This window comes from Dermacentor variabilis, chromosome 4 (genome assembly GCF_050947875.1).
Source record: "Dermacentor variabilis isolate Ectoservices chromosome 4, ASM5094787v1, whole genome shotgun sequence".
In the NCBI taxonomy this organism is placed as follows: Eukaryota; Metazoa; Arthropoda; class Arachnida; order Ixodida; family Ixodidae; genus Dermacentor; species Dermacentor variabilis.
The window spans coordinates 149,105,209-149,131,322 of NC_134571.1; the positions used below are offsets into that span (position 1 = coordinate 149,105,209).

Below are 26,114 nucleotides of genomic sequence, written 5' to 3' on the forward strand. Positions count from 1 at the left end.
TTAATGGCCTAGTGAAGCGCCTGCGATGAACAGCCGTACCGCGGCGCTGCGTTTTTATTCCCCTAATAGAGAAAGAGTGGCCATGACCCTCCATGGATCATGACCGACATTATTGAGAATAGCTCTGCAGCGCCCCTAGGCGACTTATCACCGTATGAACGCCCTCGTGCGCGCGACCCGCTTCAATGTACCGCTTCTAAGCTTTCGCCTCACTGTCGCCACTCGCGGCAAGAAGTGCAAAATTTAATAATTTGCTCGATCTGCGTTTGTCATCACAAATTTCCAGCGTTGAAATTAAAAAACAGATACTTAGAGAAATAAAAATGTTCATTATTTTATTTGTTGTACTTTAACGTATTCGTTTGAGTGAAAGTGTGGGTGCAAGAATGCGCCGCATGTACCCTGTTCGCATTCGATGGAGGAAAGGAAGATAGCGCCCGAAAGAAAAGGCACGCCCTTGACGCGCCCGGGAAAGGCGTGGCAAGCGGCTCACGGCAAGTGTGCAGATAGACAGCGGGACAGTCACGGTTTCGCTAAGTTGCGATAATCCGTTGATAACAATACGTGGCGCTGGCGCGTTTCGTTGTGCAGTCTTCTGCGCTTGAAACGTGGAAGCAGCGTGCCGCGCAGGGTGCGCTCATGTTGTCATACGCGGCTTTTTGTCTACATATTTTTTTGCCTGCACGTTCGGCGCGTTCTGCGCTATCTCCGTTCACTGACTGCCGTCGAGCAAACTCGGGTAAAACTCGGGTGAACGAGAAACTCGGCGCATCCTGCATAGCACCCTTAGTTTGTATTTATGAAATATTCGCTCTGGTGGTCCAGTGGCTGTCTCGTCGCGTTGCAGAGGGCGAAGTCCCGCGCTCGATTCGCGAATGCGGTGGACGCATTCCAACGGAAGCAGCATGCAACAATGCTCGTAAACCACGCTTTGGTTGCACATTAAAAGAAAACCTGGCGTTCGACAATAATCCTGAGCCCGCCTCTATACTGCTTCGTTGGGAATCCAGCGTTAAGTTTCGCGACGTCAAACGCCACAATGTTTTTTAAATTTCTTTTTGTATTGAAAGAATGGCTTCTGCATTTATATATCTCTCACACTGATTCCTGTGAGCCTGTGAATGAAAATTATGTTTAGTTGGTCCACTTTTCCATAGACCGCGCTCTAACGCGTCGCTTTCCTTCTTACTGCTCTAGCTAAAGTGTTGAATGCCAGCGTCTGTGAGAAGCACTTCACGCCTCATTCTTTCCGTGTTTGCAGCGTCGTCGTGTTCCTGAAATTCCTTGCTCAAGTCGCGCAAAGTAATTTAGCCTCCAGCAGTGTACTGCCCACAAGCAACGTCGTGTCATTAGTGTAGTTTTACGATCAACGAGGTCGCCTCCTCTTGTTCCTGCTTACTCGAGCTGCTTTTCTTCTTTGATCGGCTAAGTGCACTCATCCTGAGGGACGAAAGAAGAAACTACCGATCAAGCCCAGTGTCGAGTGCAAAGGAGCTAGCACAACGGCCTTAGCAAGAATCAGCCATTTTAGTTTACGACTCGGCGTGGGAGAGTCGTTAAGGCATGGTAACCACCGCGGTATCGTTGCAGTTTTACGGTGCGGTTAGGCCATGAGATGGCACGCCGCTTGGCGAGGAGCGGAGAATGGTCGAAAGGCTGGTGGAGAAAGCGAGCACGCATCGGGCACGTGGACTGCTGGGGAACTGTCGCTGCGCGACCGTGCCGATGTACAAAGACGCCGAGACACGGATGAGAATGATGGTGTGCACAGTAATTATTACAAAGCTGGAGTACGTGACCACAATGACCTCTACGCACGTTTGAGCTACGTGGTGGAGGAGCAATTTTTCTATGCTGGGTACTTAGTAGCTTGCAGACAGTGATTTGTAGAGAGGCCTGACATTTGCAGCGAATAAAAACAATTCTAAGTTAGGGTATGACTGCTGGTGACAGAATGCCGGATTTGAATAATCGAAATGCAGAGATGGCGCTGTCACGCCCACTCTTGCTGTTGCGCAATAATTTAGTGTATTTAGCAATGGAATACTTACATTTTGGGGTACTTAGTGGCACCGTTCAATGGTGAGACCACCGTATTAGCTTCGGCTTGATCATAAATGCAGCGCTAAAAAATGTTTCCCCTTATGTAGTTCACAAACTACTGACGCAATATATGAAGAGCGGCACAGGTTAAAAACTACAAAGCAAGCTAAATTTATTCGAACCGTAGTGCCATCGATCGACAAGTGGTGTCAAGAATTTTTACCAAAGAGTACCTCTTAATTTTTCTTTGCAGTGATTTCAATTCAATAGCTGAAATATTTTCAGAGACGTAGTAATGACAGTATGCGTTAGTGTGAGGTTAGAACTGCCAGTACCAACAATAAATAAATATGAAAACTAGCGTGTACGAGGCCTCCATGATACTCAATAGCTGCGGCCACATAGAAGACATTCGCATTGCAGGCGGGGAGTCTTCGGGCGTCATTGTGTTTACGCTAGGGTTGAGCGCCTACTGAGGCCTGATCACGCACGAGTGGTTACCCCACCGTTTTATGCGGAAAATGTTTCACGGGAAACATGTCGGATAACATTAATTTTGTGCCTCATAGACGCCCCAGCAAATACAGGCCAATTTACTGGTGAATAAGAACTCGCACAACCTCCAAAGAAATAATGTGGCAGATAGACTACGTATCCGTAAAGAAAGAAATCCGTACGAAGGCCCTATAAAAGTTTCTTAATGCATGCTTTACATAACGGCCCGAACCTTGACGATGGTTGCTCAAGTCTGGAGAGTATATTGTGAACAGCGTTAGAAATAAGGCAAAAGCTCACCGACGGCTGCCTGGAAAGCCGGCCTACCTTCTGAAGTTCACTGAAAGGTTTCTGTTTCTTGCTCTCTATGTCGTATTGTCGCTATAGAGTCCTGGGATAGACGGTCACAGTTTGTCAACATGAAACAGTGAATTTGCGTTTAAAGCGGGTAAATATACTTCCTCGAGCGCCGAGAAAAAAAAAATTCAGGAGCTGCATCCTTCGCCGGGAGCCTAGTTCTGGCATACGGATTTGCAGGAATCCCTGTTTGCACACTGATTAAGAGTGCACTTTCATGCTGACAAGGAGCAAATTTCAAGCCTACTCAGTTCTTAAGCGTTTATACTTCGGTACACTCGGTCCTATACGGCAGCAGCCATCCTTTGGAAATGGGAATAGCCAATGAGCCCTTAATCGTGCATGATTGCCACGGGCGCATGACACACGTGACGCATGCAGACCAAGCATGTCAAGGAAGCGAATTTTCGCACGTGAGAATAAGATATGATGGGGCAGTACATGTCAGATATCTTTCGAAGGGATTCTGAACTGCAAAACAGAGTTCGGTAGAATGTACATGCCGTTCACATCTGACGTTGGAACAAAGGGCCAACTGCCTAATCACAATAATTGCGGTTATAACTGTTTGGCTTGAAAAGACATATGCAAATACCAAAGAGAAAAAAAAAGAAAGGAAGCTGAGTTGCAAACTTTGATTTGCCGCAGTGTTCCCATAGTCGCATTGCATCTGTCTCCTAAGGGGGTGGGGGGGGGGGTTACTAGGTTGTGATCACGGCACCAGTGGAAATCCGGTAGTTTTCATAATGATTAGAGGGGACACACAATATTTAAGGCCTCCTCTCAGAAGAGGACTCTATAGAGATTTCTAGGTGTGGTCTCAGAGCGTCCCTAGTCTTATGCAGACGGCCTTGTTTTAGGGCATCTGTCGTGGCTGTGGGAGGCAGCCTTTTGAATCCAACCCCCCCCCCCTCCCCTTGCAACATACTGTTTAAATTCAATGCCTACCTGGAAACTTTCCGCGCGTGACGTTATATTTTGCAAAAACCAGTTTTACGAAGAGCCCTTGCTTAAAAACGTATGCATTATTTCTGAAGTCTATGTATTTTTGGTACGTTGCATGCTTGAATGTGCCCTGAAGAAGAAGAAGAAGCATTCCGAGGAGTTGTTATATTTTGCTTTCGTTGATACTTGCATGGTCATTTTGTTGATTCTTCAAAGCAGCTCATAATTTTTATTTGCAAGAAGTGATGCTTATTTTGCCTTCTTTCTTTTGCATGGCCGCATTTCTTTCTCTCAGTTGGAAAACAATATAGTCGTATCGGCGAAGGTCCTGGACTCCTTAATAAGAAGTCATCGAGTGGGCATTCAGGTAGGCACTTGTTTCAGTGATCACGAAGCAAGATCTCCTAGCCTTTCTCTTGGCCCGATTGTACTTGGCAGTAGCATAATAATGGTTATAATATGTCTCATACTTATGTTCTTTTAAAGAAAAAAACACTTGCTTTTATCAACGTATCAAGAAGCTTGTATTTGAAAGCTGCTTTAGAGGCTTAGAAAAACGTGCGAACAGAATGACGCGACTTTCTGCAGTATTCACCCTTTCTACCACCCTTTCTTTTAAAGCTGTTCCCCGTAATAAAAGAGAGAGACAAAAAAAGAAAGATGGGAGGGGGGGGGGGGGGGGACTAGCGGACCCTTTAGCACCAGTGGCAGCCGTTGATGGCTTAGCCTAGTTTGTGACAGTATCCAAGAGCATTCCCAGCTCGTCCCAGAAGTCGCCGTTGGTAAAATTCGCCGCGACGGTCATGCCAGGACTCGTTTCATTTTAGCTGTGAAAAGCAACCGCCGATCTTAACAAGCATTTCCCTCGGGTGTAAAGACCGCTTTCGCGACGTCCCTAGTGCGAGACACGTGCTGGTGCCCCGTAGGTCAAGCAAAATGCGACGCACGAGTCTGAACGGGCAGGAATCACAACAGGGGCGAATATGTTCGAGTGTCACCATCGTGCAATCATTTCCTGTCATCTGCCAACGCCATTCTTGGCGATGTGGCTTTGTAAAGATGGCCGCACATAACGAAATACCGGGAGTGTCATAAGAAATCTCCTTTTCTTTTTGCTGTGCCGTTCTTTTAAATGGTTGTGGCTGTGTTCACAACAGTCACCGATGGAAAATAAAAAGAGAGTAAACTAAGGGTCATTTGGATAAATTGTGACTGGACAAAACATGCGATAATAAGTGCACGTCTCTGTTGGACGCGGTGCCGCTTACAGAAGTTACCTTGCACGTGAATCTTCGCTTCAGGTTTACGTTGATCAACTTTACCTATAACGGTGTCGGTGCTCCTCGGCTGGTTGATGACCATCCGCTTACTACGGCGTGGAATTGTAGAGTCGTCTAGCGTGTAATGAGCGAGTGGTGGCTGTTGCTTCGAAGATATTGGTTTTCTTCCCTTTTTTTGCTTGCTTTTGATTTGCTTGACTAAGGACAGTCAAGATGCCTAAGATAAGCTCACACAAAGAAGCACAATAGTATGCGGCGCATTTGCCTGGTTGGTATAGAGTGAGCTGAAAATACTTCTAAGGTTCGGCAGTATAGCTTTAATGGTGCATTAAGAGAAAACTTAAGTGAAATAGCAGTAGCCTGGCCTCATCGTCGTCATTGGAGTTTATTGTAATACGCTACAGCTAACTCTCGGCACTAAAACGCCAGCTAATTGCGCACCTCGGAGGCACATAGCATGCATTGACGCCTTCAGATTTGAGACTTCGCAAACAAGTGTGAACCCCAATTGCTATAATAAGCAAAACGCTGACTACTATAACCTTTAGCGTTTCGCAGTTGCAGTGTTATATATAGAAAATGGGCATCAAATTGTTACGATAATAAACTGAATGATGAAAAATAGAATACTGCAGCATAAACACACCTTTGACAAACTAGAAACTTGAGCGGGCGTAGCTAGTAGAGGAATGCGAAAGTACGCGACAAGTTTCTGTCGGGAAGCACAAAAGAAGGAGCGACAGTTTTCATGTTTCCGTTCACATCTTTACATTGAAAGGAGAAAATATAGAGGTCTACACATGCAATTCACAATTAATGGGCTTTCATAGGCCTTCCGAATGTTCAATGGAACTTGTATCCTACCGACATTTTGCGTATATACTATTACATATTTCGAGGAACGCCCGCTAGAATTGTGCTTATTCGATGTTGAGACATATGAACCAAGCAGCCAGTGCTGGGAATATAGCTGGGCAACCAGGAACATCCACGACCTTGCATTAGATATCCCGCGGGATTAAAACATTAGGAATACTTAATTTCTGAACAAGGTTACCACTGGCTCTGTGGCTGCAGAGCACAAGGCGGACAGCCAATGCAGCCACAAATGTGCTTGCAAGTGTATGACACTGAAATGCGTGCTACCCATGGAGGAAGAGCTCATTTATGCACATCTCCACAAGAGTTTCGGAGTGTACTTCTCCGATAATCTCCGCACGCAGTTGTCAGGGCAGGCGGCGGAGAAACGCGACACAGCGCCACCACCGAGCACGGCATCTAAACCTTCATACGCGACGAGTCCATCGTTCGAGTAGGCATGCGTCACAATGAGTTAGTTGCCGTTCGTCTACAGATGCGCGCGGTGACCGGTTGTGTAGGGCAAACACTCAGCTCGGCATCATTCGGGACTCGTTAAAACAGTCGAGAGTGGCTCTACCACAGCCACACTGTCAATTCTCGTGCGTCGTCATTCAGCGCGATTTCAAAATTTTCGCGCCACTCCTGTCAAACTCTCAAAAACGAATAACCGAACATTCTAACCGATTAAGTCGATTAAATTAAAGTTCGACATCGATGAAGATTAATTGTTTGGGGGACATATATTAAGTAATCTGTTAAACATTCATTGATATTACCAACTCTACACGCTAGATTCAGGCACCACGTACCGTCTGCTAACAATCGCGCGCATTCACTCGACGTCCGCATGCGACACGCGGCGATGATGTTATTGCACTTCGACGTTTTACTGAAAATCACGGCGATGCCAAAGACGACGGCGGTAATGCGCCTGGAGTATCCATATAATTGCTATCACAATAGATGTCTCCGTTCGTACGTGCACGAATCTTCCACTTTATCGAATAGTCCAAGCCGGAAACTTTGCCAGGCAGTTTCACTGCAGTGAAAGATGAAAATTTGCACTGCCATGAAGCTACACATCAAATAAAAGTTCGCATAGAAGTGGCACGCCAATTTTACTGTTAGAGCTTAAAAATTGTTGCAGCTTTGCGCTTGCAGAGTGGAACTTGTTAAGCTCGCTTCTATACGGAAAGCATCAAGGTGAACTTGTGCTTCAAAGCATAAAGTGCCGGCGTCGCCCAGTCAAGGTCATACTTCACAGCATCGCGACAGCGCTAGACACGTGAATGCGAAACGCTGTCGGGGCCTCAATCAATAAAATCTTGAGTAGACTAACGCTCAACAGTGAGCATGAGGCTGCAAACAACTTTTCTGTACATCTGCAGATATATGAAACATTTAATTTACATTTTTGCATGACAATACCTGAATAACGGCCCTTCGAAAATAAATTGACTCCAGAGATGAATCTGTCTCCCTTTTTCTTGCATGCGAAGAAACTACGTTTCCTAGGTTTGTCAACGTCTGGACCTTGCACAAATTCCATAACTATTTGAATTATTCACTTAAAACTATTCGGCATTAATTACAACACGCTTCGGCTTCGCTTCAAACCAAAATATTTATATACACATATAACCTAGTCCAAACACATCCTCCGCGAAACAGACATCTGCTGTGATAGCTCTAAGAAATTTTCTTGCGGACAGCAACCTTATTATTTTACTTTGATTTCTCGATTTTTGCAGTCTGCACACATTGTGTTTGCTCTTAGTACAACTAGAATAATGTAACAATCATGAGTTCGTGTGCGTGCGCATGATATTGTGTTTTATTGCACATTATGCATGAACCCCTACAATGCTAACAAACAGAAGGCGCGTCTTTCGGTCAGCTTTCATTGCGAAAGCAATTATTGAACGCTCCAGGCGAATTTTCGCCGTCAGTGTCACCGTGATGTTTCGTATTTATTCACCCGCGATTACGATACAACCTAAGGCTAAATTTGAGCCAAGCTCTATGCGTGTTTTATTTCGCAATATGTGGCCTCGCGTGGACCATCGGTCTCGTGCAGCACGTTGTAAACAGATCGAAGTGTGGCGCCACTGCCTCGCTAATCGGGAGTTCGCGAGAGCCAGCGGGTGGGTGACGCGTGGGGGCGATTCACAGAGGCGCCACCGACAAACCTCCAAGACGACGGGCGCTACTCTTGCGCCATCTTGTAGCCACCGTCGCTTCACTACGCTTTTATTTTCACTCTTTGGCCATACCCTCCTCCACCTTCTGCTTCATGGTCTTGCTGCTCCCTCGTCTCCGCTCTCCTGCTCACGTCTCTTCTCTGTCGGCGCGTTTTTCATCCCCCGCTGCGCGTGCCGTTCCCTCTAATATTTCGTTGTACTCGTTGACTCGGTTTTGCCGGGAACACCGAGGCTTGCTGCAGGAACGGGCGCCTAAGTGCTACGCCCTAAAGAAGCTTGAAGAAACGCGCTGCAATACACAATAACGCCTACGATGTTCCGTCGTCAGAGATCTGACAACCAAATACCGTAGGTCTTATAGCTGTGACACGAGAACACTTGTAATACTTCGAGAAGGGAAACTGTACCCTCGACAGCGGAACGGAAGTAGGAGTAGCGGTGGCGTCGTAAACTAAAGCATGGACAGAGATATGGCGCTGTAAAAATCAAAACTGATGTAGTGTAGTGAGCAATATCCTCGATGCAGTAGCGGCTGGTGGAGCTGGTAGCGCTGTTTGATCGCTGGTTTAGGGCGTTTTGTTAACGCTGTCCGGGCAGTATTCATGAGTACGGTACTCTAACATGACTAAGGATATCTTGATTAGCTTGCCATGTGATCGAGAGGCCTCAGCCGGCACAAAAGCACTTCAAACAAGTAAGCTTACATTGTTTGTCGTCGATAGTGATTTTTCGTACAGGTCAGGTGGACTTAAGGCTGCCAGTCACTGAGTTTGCAGCGTGCAGAAACACGGATGGCCATCTCACTGATAAAAGTGGCAGGTAAAATCTAGCGATTGTTTCTCATCGCGTTCGACGTGCCGCTCAAAGCACAGAGAATTAGGCTTCAGAGAAAGATATTTATGCTGTGGCACCTTGGTACTGTATTTGTGTACGATGCTGCTCGCCGTGTTTCACGCTATACGTATATTGTCTGTGGTCGACGATTTGAGCTAGATTAAAAAAATTAAAGCGTGCTCGACAAAGATGTAGTGTCAGCAAGATAAGCTCGAAGTGCAATACCCCACTGTTTCAGGCATGTAGTGTAGGAAAAAAAAAACTTATGACAAATTTTCCTGCTCATATTGTCTACTCTCGGTATTTCTGCTGCACATTTAGCGTTCCCGTGTGGCAGAAGAGGCTTTGATACAAGTGGAGTACTCTTAGGAAAGCAAGGATTGTTATGGAGACTTTACTTGACAGGACTTCTGCAAAGATATTGTGAAATAATAAGGACAGTAAGTAAACATATAAATAAGCCCAATGAACGCTCGCAGGTTGTTGGAAAATGCAATTTATGGTTTCATGTCGAAAAAAAAAGCCAACTTTCCACGCTGAGGCTTCCTTTGCTCGTTCACTGCCGATCTCCTGAATTTTAGGCCGAACTTACTATTCTTCGAATATACCTCAAAAGCTTTTTGAGAACACGCTGTGCTCAGGTTTGTCATCTGCTGTTTGAAGGGCAAGAAAAATCGCGTTTAGTGATTTGTCATGTGTTTGAATTCTGGAGTAGGCCGATTTTGAGAGCTTTCTTTTTCTAGCATCTTCCCTCTTACTTTCCATGGCTAGCTCGTCTAGTCATTGATTTTATGCTAATTGTGCATGAACATTGTAAGAGTGACTGCCAGAGATGCAGTCACCATAACGTGTCAGTTCCTCAAAATGGCATCGAGTGCTTTTGATCGTTTTAAAAACTTTTTCATTTTGAAGTAAAAAATGGTCGTTGTGAGGGAGCATGTGATACTTAACTGTACTGCCCGTCAAGCTGATTTGCAAACAGCGGATGACATAATTCGCGCATTAGCAAGTAAGAACTTGCTACCTTGTTTCTGTTCTAGTCGTCCTGGTTGTATTGACTAGAAATAGGAAACAAGTTAGGACTCAACATGTTACTTCTGCGTTTATCATAAAATGGTTTTAAAGGCAAATAAGCTTGAACGTCAAGTTTTAGCATTCCTGCTCGGCATAATATAGAACTGTAGACTGCTTCTTTCCTCCACGGGGTTCACACCCCTCCATCTTGCAAACTTGCGAACATTTCATGGTGGGCCACGCAGTTCAGAGGGACCTATTATCATTAGGGTGATGTGGTGTGGGAAACTTGCAGACCAATAATTCCTCTCTTACCCGTCTTTCCGAAAAGTGAATTTCTGAACCCATGACAAGCATCCACGTAAAAATTGACAAGGAAAAGTTAGTCCAATAAATGATCAAATCACGGTTCTAGGTGAGGTGATCAGAAACATACATTGTAAGGATTCTGGCCCTTGTTGTTACTTAGCTGGTCGCACATTCAATGTTGGCTTGCACGTCCAGAGACAATATAGTCCAAAGCGATGCACAAATACATGCAGCCTCTTGGAGGTTGGAGTTGAAAGAAAGCGGAGTGTCGATTACTATGGGGCAAGTGTAAGTAAGTTTGGGATTCATGTCTGACTAAGAACAGCCCACACAATGCTCCAGGACAGCAAAGCAGCCACAGAACGCTATTTCGCGTGTGCATTTCTTTGAATGGTGCCCTTGCGTGTGCTATGCTTAGGGAGGCCTCGATTAGACGCCAATACTTTTTCAGAACAATAGTAATAAACACAATCACTTATTACGTCTAAAATGCATTTGATCTAAATTGACCACCGGAAGTACATTTTCCACTTTTATGCAGAGAACTTATCGTGGTGAATCGTTTGCGCAGAAATAGTCAAAGCTATTATTTATGCCGTAGTCCGTGTTACGAACTTTAGCAGAGTGTCAAAATAACAAGAGCCTTGTTTCAATTGCTCTTGAGCAACACTAACCATCTAACTATTACTATTTGCCACATCTAAGGAATGACTACAGGATTCTGCTTTTTTCACCTCGCACGCAAATAAAATTTAAGCTGAATATGGGACGCAGTGCATTTGTACCTACCAGTGCGCACGCCCACAGGCATCAAGGTTAATTCTCTTTCCTGGGTGGTCTTCAAGGAGACAATGCTTGGTTCCAGCGATAAATTTTCGCATTAGCTAGAACACTTTCTTCAACCAAGATGTTATTACGTGGTCTGACGGGGCAGGTACCTAACGTTGGATGCCTAACAGCTGTTATGCCAGTTATCAAAACGTTTGTTCAACTGATAAAACCCAGGCTTCAATAACATATGTGGGATAGAAACATTGGCCTACTCGTTCTGTAAAAAAAAAAAAAAAATGCAGCAGATGCAACTAGTTGGAATCTAAGAACAGGGGAACTGTGTGTGAGTGCCTAAAGAATCTAAATACGAGTACACGCACGCAAGCACGCACACAAGCGCTAGTGTAGACAAAGAATACCGATCGTTTTGTTAAGCAGAGTTGATGACTGCTAGTGTGAACGACAGACGCCTTGAAAGCACCACGTTTTATCAGGCAGCATGCGCTTACGTACGTAGCGTCACTTCAATCAATTCTATCCGCAAGAATCATTTGCTTCCTCTTTACTGTCAAGCCGCTGACGCGCTACGGCGAGATTTCTGGCTTTTTTTTTATGCGAAGCATATTACTAGAGCTCAACCCAGCTCCTCAGGCGCGGCGGTGTCGCCTTCAATACCACGTGACACCGTGACGTCACGACAGAGGAGAAACGGGGCTCCAACTCGCGGCGTCGCTCGCGGCGTCGCGGCGGTATATAAGCAGCTGCGCTTGTTTTTAGGTGGCTTTGGCTCAACTCTTGCAAGATGGGCTGGGTGGGAATCGAACCAGGGTCTCCGGAGTGTGAGACGGAGACGCTACCACTGAGCCACGAGTATTTTTCTTTATTTTTTTCTTTATTATTACGATGCTTCAAAGCGGTACAAAAGCGCCTCAAGTGAATGCGGTGTTGCCTTAGAAACGAGCTGTTTCTAAGGCTCAGGCGTGCGTCGCTTGCTCAGGCGCACATTTCATTGCCGCGCCGAACGCTGCGTTGCTCGACGCTCACCGCGTCCAATGCGGGGCGCGTAGTCGCTGCGCCGTAGCCCATTGTCTTACACCCCTTGGCGGGTCGACGGGAACGCTGTCGCGTTCCACTCTTGAAGGCGAAGCAGAGTAACGCATGAGTTGTTTCTTCGTCTAGCCGAACCAAATATAGCCAAGCAACAGCAGTTCACCAGGCTAAACAGTGGTTCAACAACTAAAATAAAGGCTAGTATGCTTCGCATCCTGGGCTTAACCTTAGCTAAGCCACAGCCATTTTTTCTGATGATTCCCCGTCGTCTCGTTTCCACGCATAAAGCTTATTCCTCCTCCTCCTTCCGCGCGGCCGGCGTTGCCGCTGTCGCAAATGCGCGGAGCTTAGCGCCATCTTGTTGTGCTGCAAGGAACTCAGCGGCGTGTGCGGCGCGCGCGCTCCGTTGTGATTGGTTGGCCTATTCGTCATTCGTCAAGGGACAGCCGGGCAGCAGCACCCAAGGTCACGAAAACCGGAGTGGTTCGCAAAGAAAAGTTTGGCTTTTAAAAATGAAGTTAACTATATGTTTGCTGATTCTTACAGGTACATCTTTAGATCAAATACTTCGCCGCGCGGTGCGCTGCTAGGCAAAAAAAAAAAAAAAATAGAGGGAACGAATGAATGTATGCAACCAAATTACAGTAGCTCTACTTGTGGGCTTCTTGTTGGAACGCGCCATGGTTGAATTTTCGCTCTCTGTGACCATCACTGGAAGTTGAGAGTCTTCGGGCCTTGTATCTGCACTTCGATTTATCAGTATTTACTTTAATTGAATAGCTTGTCTAGCGTTATGTAGCACACCCTATATATGTTTTTAATGCGGTACGTGCAAGATATATCCTATAATAAAGAACTCCCGAAGTCTTTCAACGCAGGCCGTATTTTCATAGCCGAATTGTTCAATATTTTTGAGAATTGTAGCAAGTGAACAAAAGACGTTAAACAACTTATTCAGGCGCCTTCCTTTCATTTTAAAGCTTTATCACATGAGCAGCTCGTCGCAGAGATCAGAAAAGTTCACCATCGCATAGTTGACGAAGGACACGATATAGCATATCAGTGGTTGCCCAGTCACTAAGGCATACATGGCAATGATCGAACAGACGCAGCTACCCGATCTGCCTATGACGGCTTCAACTGCGTTGTCATTCCTCTTTCTAGAGCCGACGCAGCGAAAAAACTATCGGCACTTGTGCGTGACTTGACATTAGCTCAATGGAATTCATCCGAGTTCACAAGTGCACGCCTTCGTGCACTGGACCCCAATTTACGGCTCCGTATTCCGCCCGAGCTTCCAGGACGTGACTGAACCTTTCTAGCCCGTCTGTGGCTTGGAGTAGTACTTTCAAATGCATACTATTTTCTCATGGGAATGGCCAGCAGCCCACTTTGTGACTTCTGCGGGTGCCATGAAACAATAGCGGACCTTCTTTGTCAGTGCTCTCGTTTCAACCCGCAAAGAGCAGTCCTCTCAGCCAACCTAGGTAAACTGGACAAGCGCCCAATGACAGGAAACAAGATCCCTGGAAACTGGCCTACCCGAACATCAGCCCGATCCGCTATGAAGGCACTGCTGCGGTACTTAAACGACACAGGCTTTCTGAAAAATTGTGACTATACACTGTGTGACGTAGGATTGTACGGTGACGCTGCGTAACACTAGGAACGACTTTGCCGCTGCGTCACAGTGCCCACAGAAGCAGTTCGTGTGTAAATGCGTGTGTGTAGGTTTCTATTTTTTAACATTTATTTTTATATTTCTCTCTCTCACCTATCGCATCCCCTTGCCCCTCCTCCAGTACAGGGTACTGGAGGAGGGGCAACCGGAGATAGTCTCTGGTTAACCTCCCTGTCTTTCCTTTGCCTTTCTCTCTCTCTTTTGACACTAATAAAAAACGTGCAAAGCAATATGATTGTTCACATTCCGAAAGGGATGTAATTTTACTGGCCCTTCTCTTTGTAGACAGCGCAGTGATACGCAGTGGCTACTAGCTGTGGGATGCTATTAAAGGCCCCACAAGGCGTGTTAGATATCTTCAGGGTGTCAGAAACTTTGCCCCAACCGCATATAGTTAGAACAGCGTCCGAGTAGTTGGAGCGCCGTGCTACGCCATGCTGTCCTATCGCTGTCAGTAATTTGCGCTGTGGATGAAACTGCCAATGTTCTTTAATGTTAACGCATACGGCATTTCTTTATTACTGATATGTATTCAAACATTTTTGGGGACAGCATGTAGATGTGCCTGTGGAATGTGTGTAAGAGTTGCATGATGAAATGGGTAGCTTCAGTTATTAACTGGGCATTGGAGTAGCAGGCTCCGATATAGCCTACTTTCTCGTTCTTCTGGACATAATGAAAAACAAGATAAGTCGAAGAAATCAATTCCTATGCATATGTTTCTACGATCAGAAAATTTAGGCGGTGTTTGTCGTTTAGTTGCGTAATTGCGTGGGGTATGGAACGGGTGACAGGCGCATTTGTAGCGGTAGAACAGATAGTTATGCATATTTGCCGACTTGTTTTACGTGCGCTGTCCTGCGTACAGCCATGTCGGGCGATGACTAAGGCCACTATGACGTAAAGCTATTCCGAACTTTTATATTCGAATTCTCCGATCAGCCATTCACGATTGGCCAAAAAAATTTCTGGCCACCCCAACTTCACTTGTCTGTCTGTCATGCGACGTCACAAAAACAGCCACAGGTCCCCATATGATGTGACGTGCACACACTAATTATGCATGATTAAACCGAAGAAAGGAAAAAAGAAATATCCTTTATTCGACGCCTTTTCGCCATTAGCCCTCTGCTTTTGGCGAAAAGTTTTCGGGCTGCGCCCACTTCACCTGTCTGTCATGCGAGGTCACAAAACGACGAAAACTCACCAGGTCAAGGTGACATGTACGCGTTAATAAAGATGCAGCATTAAGCCGAACAAAACTGTTTTTTTTCCCGAATAACAAGATACTGCCTCATTATGAAAAGAATAGAAGGTGGCTGCCCGCCAATTGTTCAGGCACTCGCTACTCACATCTGCCTGTGAACTTGTATTTATTAGCACGTAACAATCTATTTTGCGTGGCAGCGAAATGCTATCGAGCCCTTTTGGCACGTCTACCACGTCAATCTACCAACTGTTCCGTGCTGAAGATGCGTTTCCGAGGCATTCCTAAGCCTCCGTAGCATGCCGCCGCGATTTTTGATGAGTCACCGCAAGCTAAGTAAGACGAAGCGGACCAATCGCCGACGCCAGAACCACCCTCTTCATGCAGTTATCTATATTTACTGAGCTGGCTCGGTCCCATTGAAATCCTCTCCACTTAAGTGGTCTGTTCGCCTCTTATCGGCCGATTAGATAAGAAAAATCGCACAGCGTAGGCATTTTCTTTCATCTTGAATGCGAACAAAAGTGAGCTCCTATAAACGCGGAGAGCGTTTGATTGGGCTGTTCAGATAACACTGCCGGTCACTGCCCGATGCTTGCATCGGTGGTTACGTAAGTTTCACGTCAGGAGAATGGAATAAAAACAGGTTGGAATAGTTTTACGTTATACGGGCCCTAGTTTGCTTGAGCCGAAAGTATGCTGGAGACTTGAAGAAAAACCACTTTAACGGAAAGAGTTCGACCTGAAGGCACCAAATTGTTCTGAGTATACTACAAGTGTTACCAAATGGACGTTTGTGTTTTACCTTCACCTTAACAGCCTAGCTGTGTTATAGTACGATTTTGGTGCTGGCTAACCAGGGGATTTATAACGTAAAGCTATTGCAAACTTTTCTATTCCAATTATGCAATCAGCCGTCCGCGATTGGTCAAAAACTTTTTAGACCACCCCTGCTACACCTGTCTGTCACTCGGCGTCATGAAAACCGCTTTAGCTCCCCATCTGATATGACGTGTACACTCAGATTATGCATCATGAGACCGAACAAAAGAAAAATAGTTATCTCTGATTTGACGTCTCTTCACCGTTAGCCCTTGGCTGCTGCTCAAAAGTTTTCGGGCTGCACCCACTTCACCTGCCTGCCACGTGACGTCACAAAACCGCGAAAACTCACCGCGTCAAAGTGACGTGTACGCGTTAAAGATGCATTAATATGCCGAACAAAATTGAATTTTCTTCTGAATAGCTTCAGGCTGCCCCGTTTCGAGAGGAATAAAAGATGGCTGCCGCCGATCGCTCAGGCACTGGCTACTCGCACCTGCTGGAGAGCACTGGTTTATTTGCATACAATAAAGCTTTTTGCGTGGCCGTGTAACGTTTTCGAGCACTTTCGGCACGTTTACGACCTCGCTCTGCCAACTCTCCTTTGTTGAGGATCCATTTTAGCGTCATTTTCAAGCTTCCGTTGCATGCCACCGCGATTTTCGACCAGCCACCGCACGCTAAGAAAGGGAAAGCGGACCAATCGCAGACGCCAGCACCACCCTCTTCATCCGTCCGGTTATTGATTTTCAGCACACTGGCTCAGCCCCATCAAATCCTTCTCTACTTGAGCTTGCTCCTAGCGTCTTGTTAGCCAATTAAATAAAACAAGTCGCTCAGTGTAGGCAACGTTATTCGTTTTTCAAGTAAACAAAACTGACCTCCTTTGAACGAGAAGAGCGTTTGATTGGTTTGTTCAGATAACCCTGTGGGTCAGCGCCAGACGCTTGCGCAAATTACGGTTACGCAAATTTGCGGTCAGGAGATTGGAATAAAAACATATTGGAATAGTTTTACTTTATAAGGCCCAAGAGCATGATACAGAAGAATGGTTGTATACATTGTATCTTACTTGTAGGAAGGAATGATGAGGTCATTACGTTTGAAAAATAAATCAAACTGGTGCGGCAATGCTTTGCGAGTCCAAGATTTATATATGTTAATACTGTATGCACCTTGCGGGTTTCCGCAGAAGTATTGCGTCAAACACTTGCCTTTGTTTCGAGCTGTTATGTTCGACTTCGCCCTGCCATCTGCTAGTCGCCCCGTTCGCTGAGATGGAAGAGGGCTGCCCTGGAAAGGCGGTGGTCCCAGGTTCAAGTCCATGACCAGCACAATTTTTTTTGAAACTGCAAGGCTTTTATATCGAGGAACACGTATTAGTTTCCTTTTTCGCGAGTGCCACGATTGGCTGGATGTCGCATTTTCCTTTTATTAAATCGCACTGGGCATAGCAGGCCGCCGAGGTGCCTGCTTTTACTGGAGTTCGCACTTATTTCTTGTTATATATGTATACTGTCTGTTTACGTGCTCCCTACCTCGCGCCGTTGGAAAGCAGGTCAACACCACGGGATGTGTCTCGTAGTGTTGTGGAGGCCGTGTATACTGAAGTTTTTCTTATGTACAGAGATGCCCTTCTTTGTTCTGTTTTAACTGCGTCCTTTACCCGAATAAGTTAGCTTTATCGAGCGTGAGCTGAATGTTTTGCCGTACTACTACTGCTGTCACGGAGGCCGATCCTGCAGCGTCCTCGGCTGGACGTCCAAATGTGTCCAACTTCCCAGCCCCGGCATCGCGGAAACAATTCGAAGAGGGCATTAGCGCAACTTTCCCCTCGTGTACTCGAGTATGCGCTCCCTCGTTCTTTTCTTATCCTTTATTGCCGTTTCTCGGCATTCAGGTCACGTACAGGTCGTCGCCTTTGTGAAACGGCCAATATATGTGAACGCAGCTGAGATGTTGAATAAAGGTGGTCTACATGTACGAAGTAATGTGAGATTGCTTTTCAGCTAAAACATTTGTTTCTGGGCCAACTACGACGCCATCATGGTCAATATCGTCCGGCAGATTTCAACAAGCATTAGGCATGATTTCCCGTGCTGTTAGCTTATACTGGAGCTAGCAGCGATTAACAATCAATTGGACAGGAAAATGTCGCGAGGTCGCAAAATGGTTGGATTTACTCGCAGGACGTCTCATATTACTCGAGTTTACAAATGGCTATCACTGACGCAGTTTTCATTCGCAGAGATGGCGAAAAATGAAATGCAGGTCATGTAAAGAAAGCGTAGTGCTGGGATAGCCTGAGAAAGTTTTTTGAATGTGAGCATTAATTATACATTTCGCTCCCTAACAGCTGATAACGTGCACGCCTGGTCCTACTTTCGTGCTGTGCAGCTAAATTTCTTGAACAACCTCATCTTTAGGCATGTCGGTGCGCACTGTTGCCTGAACAATTACGGGTTGAAACGGCGAAAAGAGGAAAAGTGTATAGGTCCATAGTCATTAAACTCTTATTTGCTATAAGTTATACCTGCAGTAACAATGTTTGTGTTTACCCCTTTATTTCTGTGTGAACTGTTTAATGTGCTCCATTCAGTTTGTAGGCATTCATGTTGCTGCATGTAAACTTTTAATCGTTTTCTAGGCGGACCTTATTATGAATCAACTTCGGTATGTAGCTACCTCCTTTCACAGCCGCCACAATTCGCTTGGGTGCTGCAGTGTTTCGAAATACCCTTAATTCCTTAGTAGCCACTTGGTCTGGCCGCTTTTCTTATTTAGTTTAGAGCAGGACACAGACAAAATAATAGTTCTTGGTTACGTAAATTTCCAATTTTTTTAATACTCATACGTTTCAGGATTCTGTGAATATATATATATATATATATATATATATATATATATATATATATATATATATATATATATATATATATATATATATATATATATATATATATATATATATATGTGTGTGTGTGTGTGTGTGTGTGTGTGTGTGTGTGTGTGTGTGTGTGTGTGTGTGTGTGTGTGTGTGTGTGTACATCAGTACGGTTACCTAGATCAATTACTCATTGGGAATCCTGATAATGGGAAGGAAATTCAATGAAGAATAGAAACTGGTTGGAGTGCATACGACAAGCATTACGAAATCCTGGGTTGGCCCGGTCATTCATAGAAAGTGTATAATCATTGCATTCTGCCGGTACTAACATATGGGGCCGAAACTTGTAAGTTAACAAAGAAGATCGAGGAGAAGTTAAGGACCACGCAAAGAGCGATAGTACGAAAAATATTAGGCATAACGTCAAGACACAACAAAATGATGTGTTTGAGATATAAAACGGGAATAGCCAACATTCTAGTCGACATACGGGGAGAAAAAATGGATTTGTGCAGACCATGTCACGCGTGGGGTAGATAACCGGTGGACCATTAGAGTCACAGAATGGATACGAAGGGAAGGGAAGCGCAATCGAGGATGGCCGAAAATGAAGTGGGGTGACGAAATTAGGAAATTTGCAGGAGAAACGTGGAATCAGCTAGCGCAAGATAGAGGTAATTGAAGACCGTAGGGAGAGGCCTTCGTCCTGCAGCGGACATAAACAACTGGATGCTGCTGATGGTGAAAAACGGAAAGAATATTTCTCTGCGGCCGGACATGAAGGAACCTTTGCACCCTGAATATCCAAACTTCGGTTGGCACGCATGATAGAGTATCTTTACAGTCGTCTATCCGAAAACAGAGTGACATTGTCGACTTCGAAATAGATACTCCTCGTAGCGTTCGCAACAGCGCACATTGCGCAAAGGAGTTGCATGTCTTCGTTGAACGAATACCACAGGGTGCTCGAACATCTGTGACATAATGTCTCTCAATCCCTTCGTAAAAACGCCACTTTAGCATTTTTTTTCTGTGATTGGAACTCCTCATTTAATATAGGCCATATTTGTTCAGTCACTCCAGCGCCAGACGGCTGAAAGGAAGTGCATGACCAGATGAATAATTCGTAAATCATCTGCACAGTGCTTCTGGACATGAACATTCGGTAACGGGGTAGCCTGAGAAGGCACACAAATATTACCAGAGAATGTAACATACCGTAAAACGAATAAACGCCAAATTAAAATGCCCGTGGAAGGCGAACAGTTATCATTGATCCTGTAAGGTCGCGAAAGCGAGCACGTGCAGTGAGCTATTTTCATTTTTATGACGATGATCAGGAAGTTGTGCAACAATGGCATCCATTATCTACAGGTGCAATATTTGAAGATAATTGTTTTATAAGAACATTGCATGCCAATTAAATCGCGCTTTAGTATGAAGAGCATGGCTGAACATTTGATATGGTTATTAAATGAAATATCTATTCCAAAAGTGCGCGGCTCGTAATTCTGCGCTACCTGAATAAAGCCACGTGCTCTTATGTTTTATATCTTATTCGCGTGCGTAACTGAGTGTTGCTGTCGATCAGGATGAAGAGGACATGGTGAGCAGAACTCTGCTGCCAGTGAAGGCATTCGTGTTCCTCGAAATCTTCCCTTTCTGCGTCGTGTTCAACGAGAGCCTGAACATCACCAACATCGGCAACAGCCTGCAGGCCGTGATGCCCGCCGTGGTCGGAAAGCGCATACCTGAAGTATTCGACCTGACCAAGCCAATGGTGGAATGCTCCTGGAAGTCGGTGAGCCGTATGCGCACGCTAGCATTAGTGCACATGCATGAGGAGAGACTACTAATACTTGTCGCAAGTCATTTACTTACTATGCTGTACGCATGCTTTGTATATATTTGCAAATTTTATAGATATCCGCCTTCTAGTGAGTTTGTAGATTGTCTTCATTTTTTATTCAGTGAGTGCCCCGCTTTGCCAAAAAGGCGTTATAGCAGGGGGGTTACAGAGTTACATAAAACACTTCATATATACAGCACACTTGCGTCTCTTGCACCCGGTTCCAATTTCCAGTAGTCATCACAAAGAAGGAATTCAAAAACATAGTTGTCCTTGCACGGTAGTCTTTCAATTTGTGTCGGTGGTCATTTCGGCTGGGTATGTAATTGGGTTCATCAAAGTAGTTATTACAAGCAATTCCAGTGTTACCATGAAAAACACGACAGGAAAACTTCAAAGTTGTTTTTCTTCGCAAAGAAAGCGATTCCCAACCCAATTCCGTTTTCGCAGCGGTACAGCTGTCTGTCCGCTTGCACCAGCCTAAAACAAACCGCGCAGCTCTATTCTGAATTTTTTCAAGCTTATTTATTGACTTGGCATGCATCGGGTCCCATACAGGGCATGCGTACTCCAAAATTGGCCTAATACATGTGAAGTAAGCTGTGTTTAAATTCTGGGATGCCCATCTTAGGTTCCGCTGGACAGAGCAGAGTTAAGAGCCCTTACTGCTTTACCAACAGCATAATAAATATTGACATTCACTGAACAATCATGCGATAAAACAACGCCAAGATATTTGCATGTTGGTTTGGTAGTAGTCACATATTTATGGTGTAAACTGTTTCTATTTGTTTGTTTTTTTGCAAACGCGCATGTGCACACACTTTTTTGGATTCAACGTCATTTGCCACTTCTGGCGCAACCTTGTAATACGATCCAAATAGTCCTGCAGGGAAACGCCGTCACTTGCGTTCCTAACCTGCCGATATAAAACACAATCGTCGGCAAACAAACGTATGCGCGACGTAATACCCACACAAATATCATTAACAAAAATAAGGAATGAGCGTGGTCCAACGAGGGAACCTTGTGGCACGCCTGATGAAACATTAACATAGGATGAACACCTCTCATTTGAAAGCACGCATTGACGCCTGTCGAACAAGTAATTAGTTATTAAAGTTAATGCATTCTGGTCAAAATTTAGAATTTGCAGTTTGACGAGGAGAAGGGAGTGCGACACGGTGTCGAAGGGTTTTCGAAAATCTAAAAACACACAATCTGTTTGCCCACCCTCGTCAACGTAGGAAGCCAGCTCATTAAAGAACTCTGCAGGTTGCGTGGTACAAGCAAAGCCCTCGTGAAAACCACGCTGCTCATTGATCAGAAAATCATTATCTGTAAAAATTTTACTTGATATTGATGTTAATGAAATCCGCCGGTAATTTGTTACACCGTTTTTTGGGCCACCTTTATGAACTGGAAGAACATGGGAAATTTTTCAGTCATCGGGTAAAGTGCCTGTTGACAGAGACTTTGAGTAAATTATGTAAAGGTAAAGCAAAATGGGCGCAGCACATCGGTTCAGTACACGAGGAGAGATACCCTCAGGACCAACTGCTTTGAATTCGTCTTGGCTTTCAAGAAGAGAACGCTTGAAGCTAAACGTTTCGACAGAATTGCCTGTCTGGTTGGGAGATTGATTAGGACTTGAGACTGACTCCAACCAAATAACAGAATTTCATTAGCCCGACGCTTCGGAGCCGATTGGGATCCCAAACGTCGGGCTAATAAAATTCAGTTATTTGGTTGGAGTCACTCTCAAGTCCTAAGAAGAGAACGCATACCGTGAACACTCAATTCCACCGGCGGCATCAGCGGAAACGTGCTTGGGTGTGGTTGGGAAGGAGCGCCATACTTGGGTAAAAACACGGATTGGAAATGCGTATTTAAACATGTGGCTTTAGCTTTCTCGTCGACTGTAAACGTGTAAATATAATTCAGTTTCCTGTTTCCAACATTATCAAATCCGCACTCCTTGATATAATGCCAGAACGACTTGGATTAGTCTGCTTTTTATTATTGACCGTCTCGAAATATTTCTCTTTTTCTTATTCCACACTTGATTTATACTGCTCCGTTAATGCTTGTAATATTTTCACGTGCTCACTGGTTCCAATTTTCTTTAATTTATGGAAAACTCGTCGCCTTCTCTTGATTTCTCTCAAAATATCGGACGTCATCCATGGCTTCTTGCATTTATTAAGCTTGCCTGCTTGTATCGCAGGTATATACTTATCCATAAGGGCTAAAACGCTATCCCTAAATTTAAGCCGTAAATCGTTTACACCTTCGTTTTCAGCACTCAAACACGGGCAAATGATCTTCTAGCTTTTGAGCTATGCTTGAGTAGTCACCCTAGCTGAATAGAAAAAAAACCTTTCTTGATGCCCATCTTAAGGTTCTTCTACTTTCTTGTTTAATGCCTGCAACAGCTGCCATGTGGTCACTGATAGAAGGAAATAGTTAGCAATACTTAACATAGTCGTAGCAAAATATGCCATTGCCTGGGATTTTTGCATGAACTGGAACTTTGGAACAAGCACGAAAATTGATATGAGCTAGCCGTTAGCCGTAAGATTAAGAAACGCAACAGGTTCCCGAGGATAGCGGCATTGCAATCTCTACAAACGTTTCCTGTTTCTTGCGCTAGCTCCTGTGCCTGAGTTTTCGGAATAGATCTTGGTGAAGACTTCATTCTTGAAATGAATATGGCCTGCATGGCTGAGAATATATCAGGAAAATATCATTCGTCCTATATTACGAAGTCTAAATTAACTTCATGTGAGAGAGAAGCGTGGAACGCAGCCAAATCAAGTAGTTTCTATAGCAAATGGCCCGAGCAAAATTGAAATGTAACCTTAATGTCGCTGTGAGCAAGATCACCCTAAACCATTGTGTGGCCAAAGCGAGTTGCTCAGAATTCGGATTCGTTCAACAATTTTGAAACAAAGGGAAATTCGTGGACGCAAGAAAAACTAAGGACGAGGTAAAGGAGGAGCTTATAATGCGTTTGGTCTGATCCTGAGGTTAAGAAGCGCCGTACCAAGCAATCATCGTGGCACAGCCGAATGAGAGCGACGATTTGGATTTTCACATTGTGAAAAGCTAGGATGTCCAATTACAAACTTTAGTTAGGCTAAGTGGTCATTTCTCGCACTAATCGAAGCACTCTTGTCAAAAATTTGCATTCCTTTGGCACTGCAGTAGACTCCGCCGATTAGCCCCTTATTCTTGCTTTATGTATGGGTAGGGGGGTGAAAACAATTTCCTTATGTGAAGCTTAAAAACGAGTTATGCTAACTGCAAAACAGTGCTAATTTAGAAGTATGCCGTTGGAACTGTATTTATTCTCACGTTCGTGGCTGATTTGTGAAGCAAACAAACGTCGTGACGGTCATGAACCCGACCCCGATCTCTGACATCACAGAGATCTTGGCGCTCTTCCCATAAAAGCTGACGCATGCATGATCCACAGAGATGTTTTTTTTTCACGGAGGATCCGTTTCTCACATAGCCCAGAAACAAACATGGCGATAAAAAATACACGCTGCAATCACGTCGAATAAGGCCGATGATTGGTACACAGCATCCCTTCGCAAAAGAAGAATGCGAGCTATTTACTGGCTTTCCCGGAGAGGAAAAGGAGTGGGAAGCTTGGCACAACGGCCAAGGCCAAAGAACCGAGAGCGGCAGTGGTCAACGTTAGAGCGTATATCTATGACTTCTACATCCCACTAGAGGCGGATACAGAGTCTCTCTGTTTATGGTTCCGTGCAGTGTGAGTTGATCAGGGCAAAACACACTAGTCGGTATGCATAACGGCTGGTAGAGCTTTACGTTCAGAAACGGCTGCTTGGCCATCTTGCGCCGTAAATTCGAATAGTTAAGAGGATATGACACCCCTATTTTAATGAATACAATTATATTTGGCGCAGCTGTTGTAGAACCACTTCGTTGTCGCTGTAGCGAAGGAGAGTGGCAATGACATTGTTGATGTGCATTCTTCGATATTATGTGCGGTGTGTTGAATGACCCCTGGGCGATTTACGCTTGTTTTTCTTGGGGGGGGGGGTGCAAAGTGCTAGAAATGGCATCTCGGTATAGGAGTGAGAGTGGATGCTTGCTAAGAGCATGCGCATAATTTGGTTCGGTCTCTTGCTGGAGCTTTTGGATACCGCGTCATGCGACCGACTAAGAACTAACGCATCGACGTTTTTATATGGCTATCACCCGTGAAGTTCCCGTGCGTAGCTTCGTGAACTCCTGACGTCTGAAGTACCCACTACAGCGGCCCCATACCAACCCTACAGATGTTAGGAGATGTAGCAATATTTCACATACGGAACCTAGCCCACAGCACAAAAAACAGAAATGTTAGGAAACTCGGTCCGTAAGTATACGGAAAAGGTATAATACACACGTGCGGCGGCATGATGACAGCTGCGCAGTGGATAAGCCTGAAAAATACGGGCCGTAACAGCAGCAAAATAATTTTCCTCAAGCTGAAGTGAAGCTCTCCAGCCGTAGGGTAAGCATGCGCGTTGTGCACTGCGAATGTCGATCTACAGTAGGCTTGAATGGCTCGGTTTTAGCATGGCACAAAACGACATGACAGTGAGATCCAGCGTAGGCTATATTGGTTTCTGTAGTACCACCTAAGTACTTGAAGATAGCGGGGCGGTCCTTTCGAGGGAAAGTACATTGAACAAGTTTTGAACGTCCTGCGGCTAGAAGCTCGCAGAGAAGGCCACCAGGAGAGAAGCGGAGGAGGAGGGTGCAGCGAAAACATGAAGAGGAGTGCGGAGGAGTAAAGTATGGTGAAAGGGTGACGAGGAAGGCGGATTGCCGTACGGGACACGCTCAACGGTGGGCACTAGGCATGCAGCGAGTGCACTTGAAACAGAGCGCTGGCGTGGGCTTCGGACCCATTGCGCCCCCGGCGTTAGAGAATGCGCTCCGCAAGTGCCACGTGTTCCCATGTTCACGCTTTCTTAATGAAGAATGAGCTAGTCAAGTGGTGGAAGTGCTTCGTCTGCCGCTGGTGCTAAACGAGCTGCCCGAGCAGAGGCTCAGCGCCGCCGCCGGGAGGACCCTGTCGTTCAGAATCAAATTATTTGCCCCAGTAATATTGCGAATTAAAAACACCTTAACGGCTGCACTCCAAATTCGCATTATGGAGTTTCGCAAATTTCGGTGAATCCTTTTTGCAGCGAAGCTTGTAAGGGCTACCTTGCCAGCTATCGTGTCCGCGTGTTGGAAAAAAAATCCCGAGAGTAGGGCAATGCCGGTCCGGCCCGCGGCGGAGGTGCAGTTCACCATTAAAGTGCTCACGTACACAGCTTCACTGTTCATGCCCCTTCACAGAGTGGAAGGGCACTAAATTTTCTTTCTGCTCTACTACGGTAAGACCAGTTTGTCACGTCATAAGTGCATGCTTTTGCTGTCGGAAAGATTTCCATTACTAAATTACAATAAGGTGGCTCGGTCATGTTTTACTAGGACAAA

At 45.2% G+C, this 26,114-nt stretch overlaps 1 protein-coding gene across 1 annotated transcript in view; it reads left to right on the top strand.

Annotated features, from left to right (window-relative positions):
* Nucleotides 1–26,114, top strand: part of LOC142579895 (soluble guanylate cyclase 88E-like) — a 124,678-nt gene that overhangs the window by 36,920 nt on the left and 61,644 nt on the right. The window contains exons 4-5 of the mRNA XM_075690567.1: nucleotides 4,136–4,207; nucleotides 20,349–20,558. Coding sequence (XP_075546682.1) covers nucleotides 4,136–4,207; nucleotides 20,349–20,558 — 282 coding nt within the window. The remainder of the gene's footprint in view (nucleotides 1–4,135; nucleotides 4,208–20,348; nucleotides 20,559–26,114) is intronic.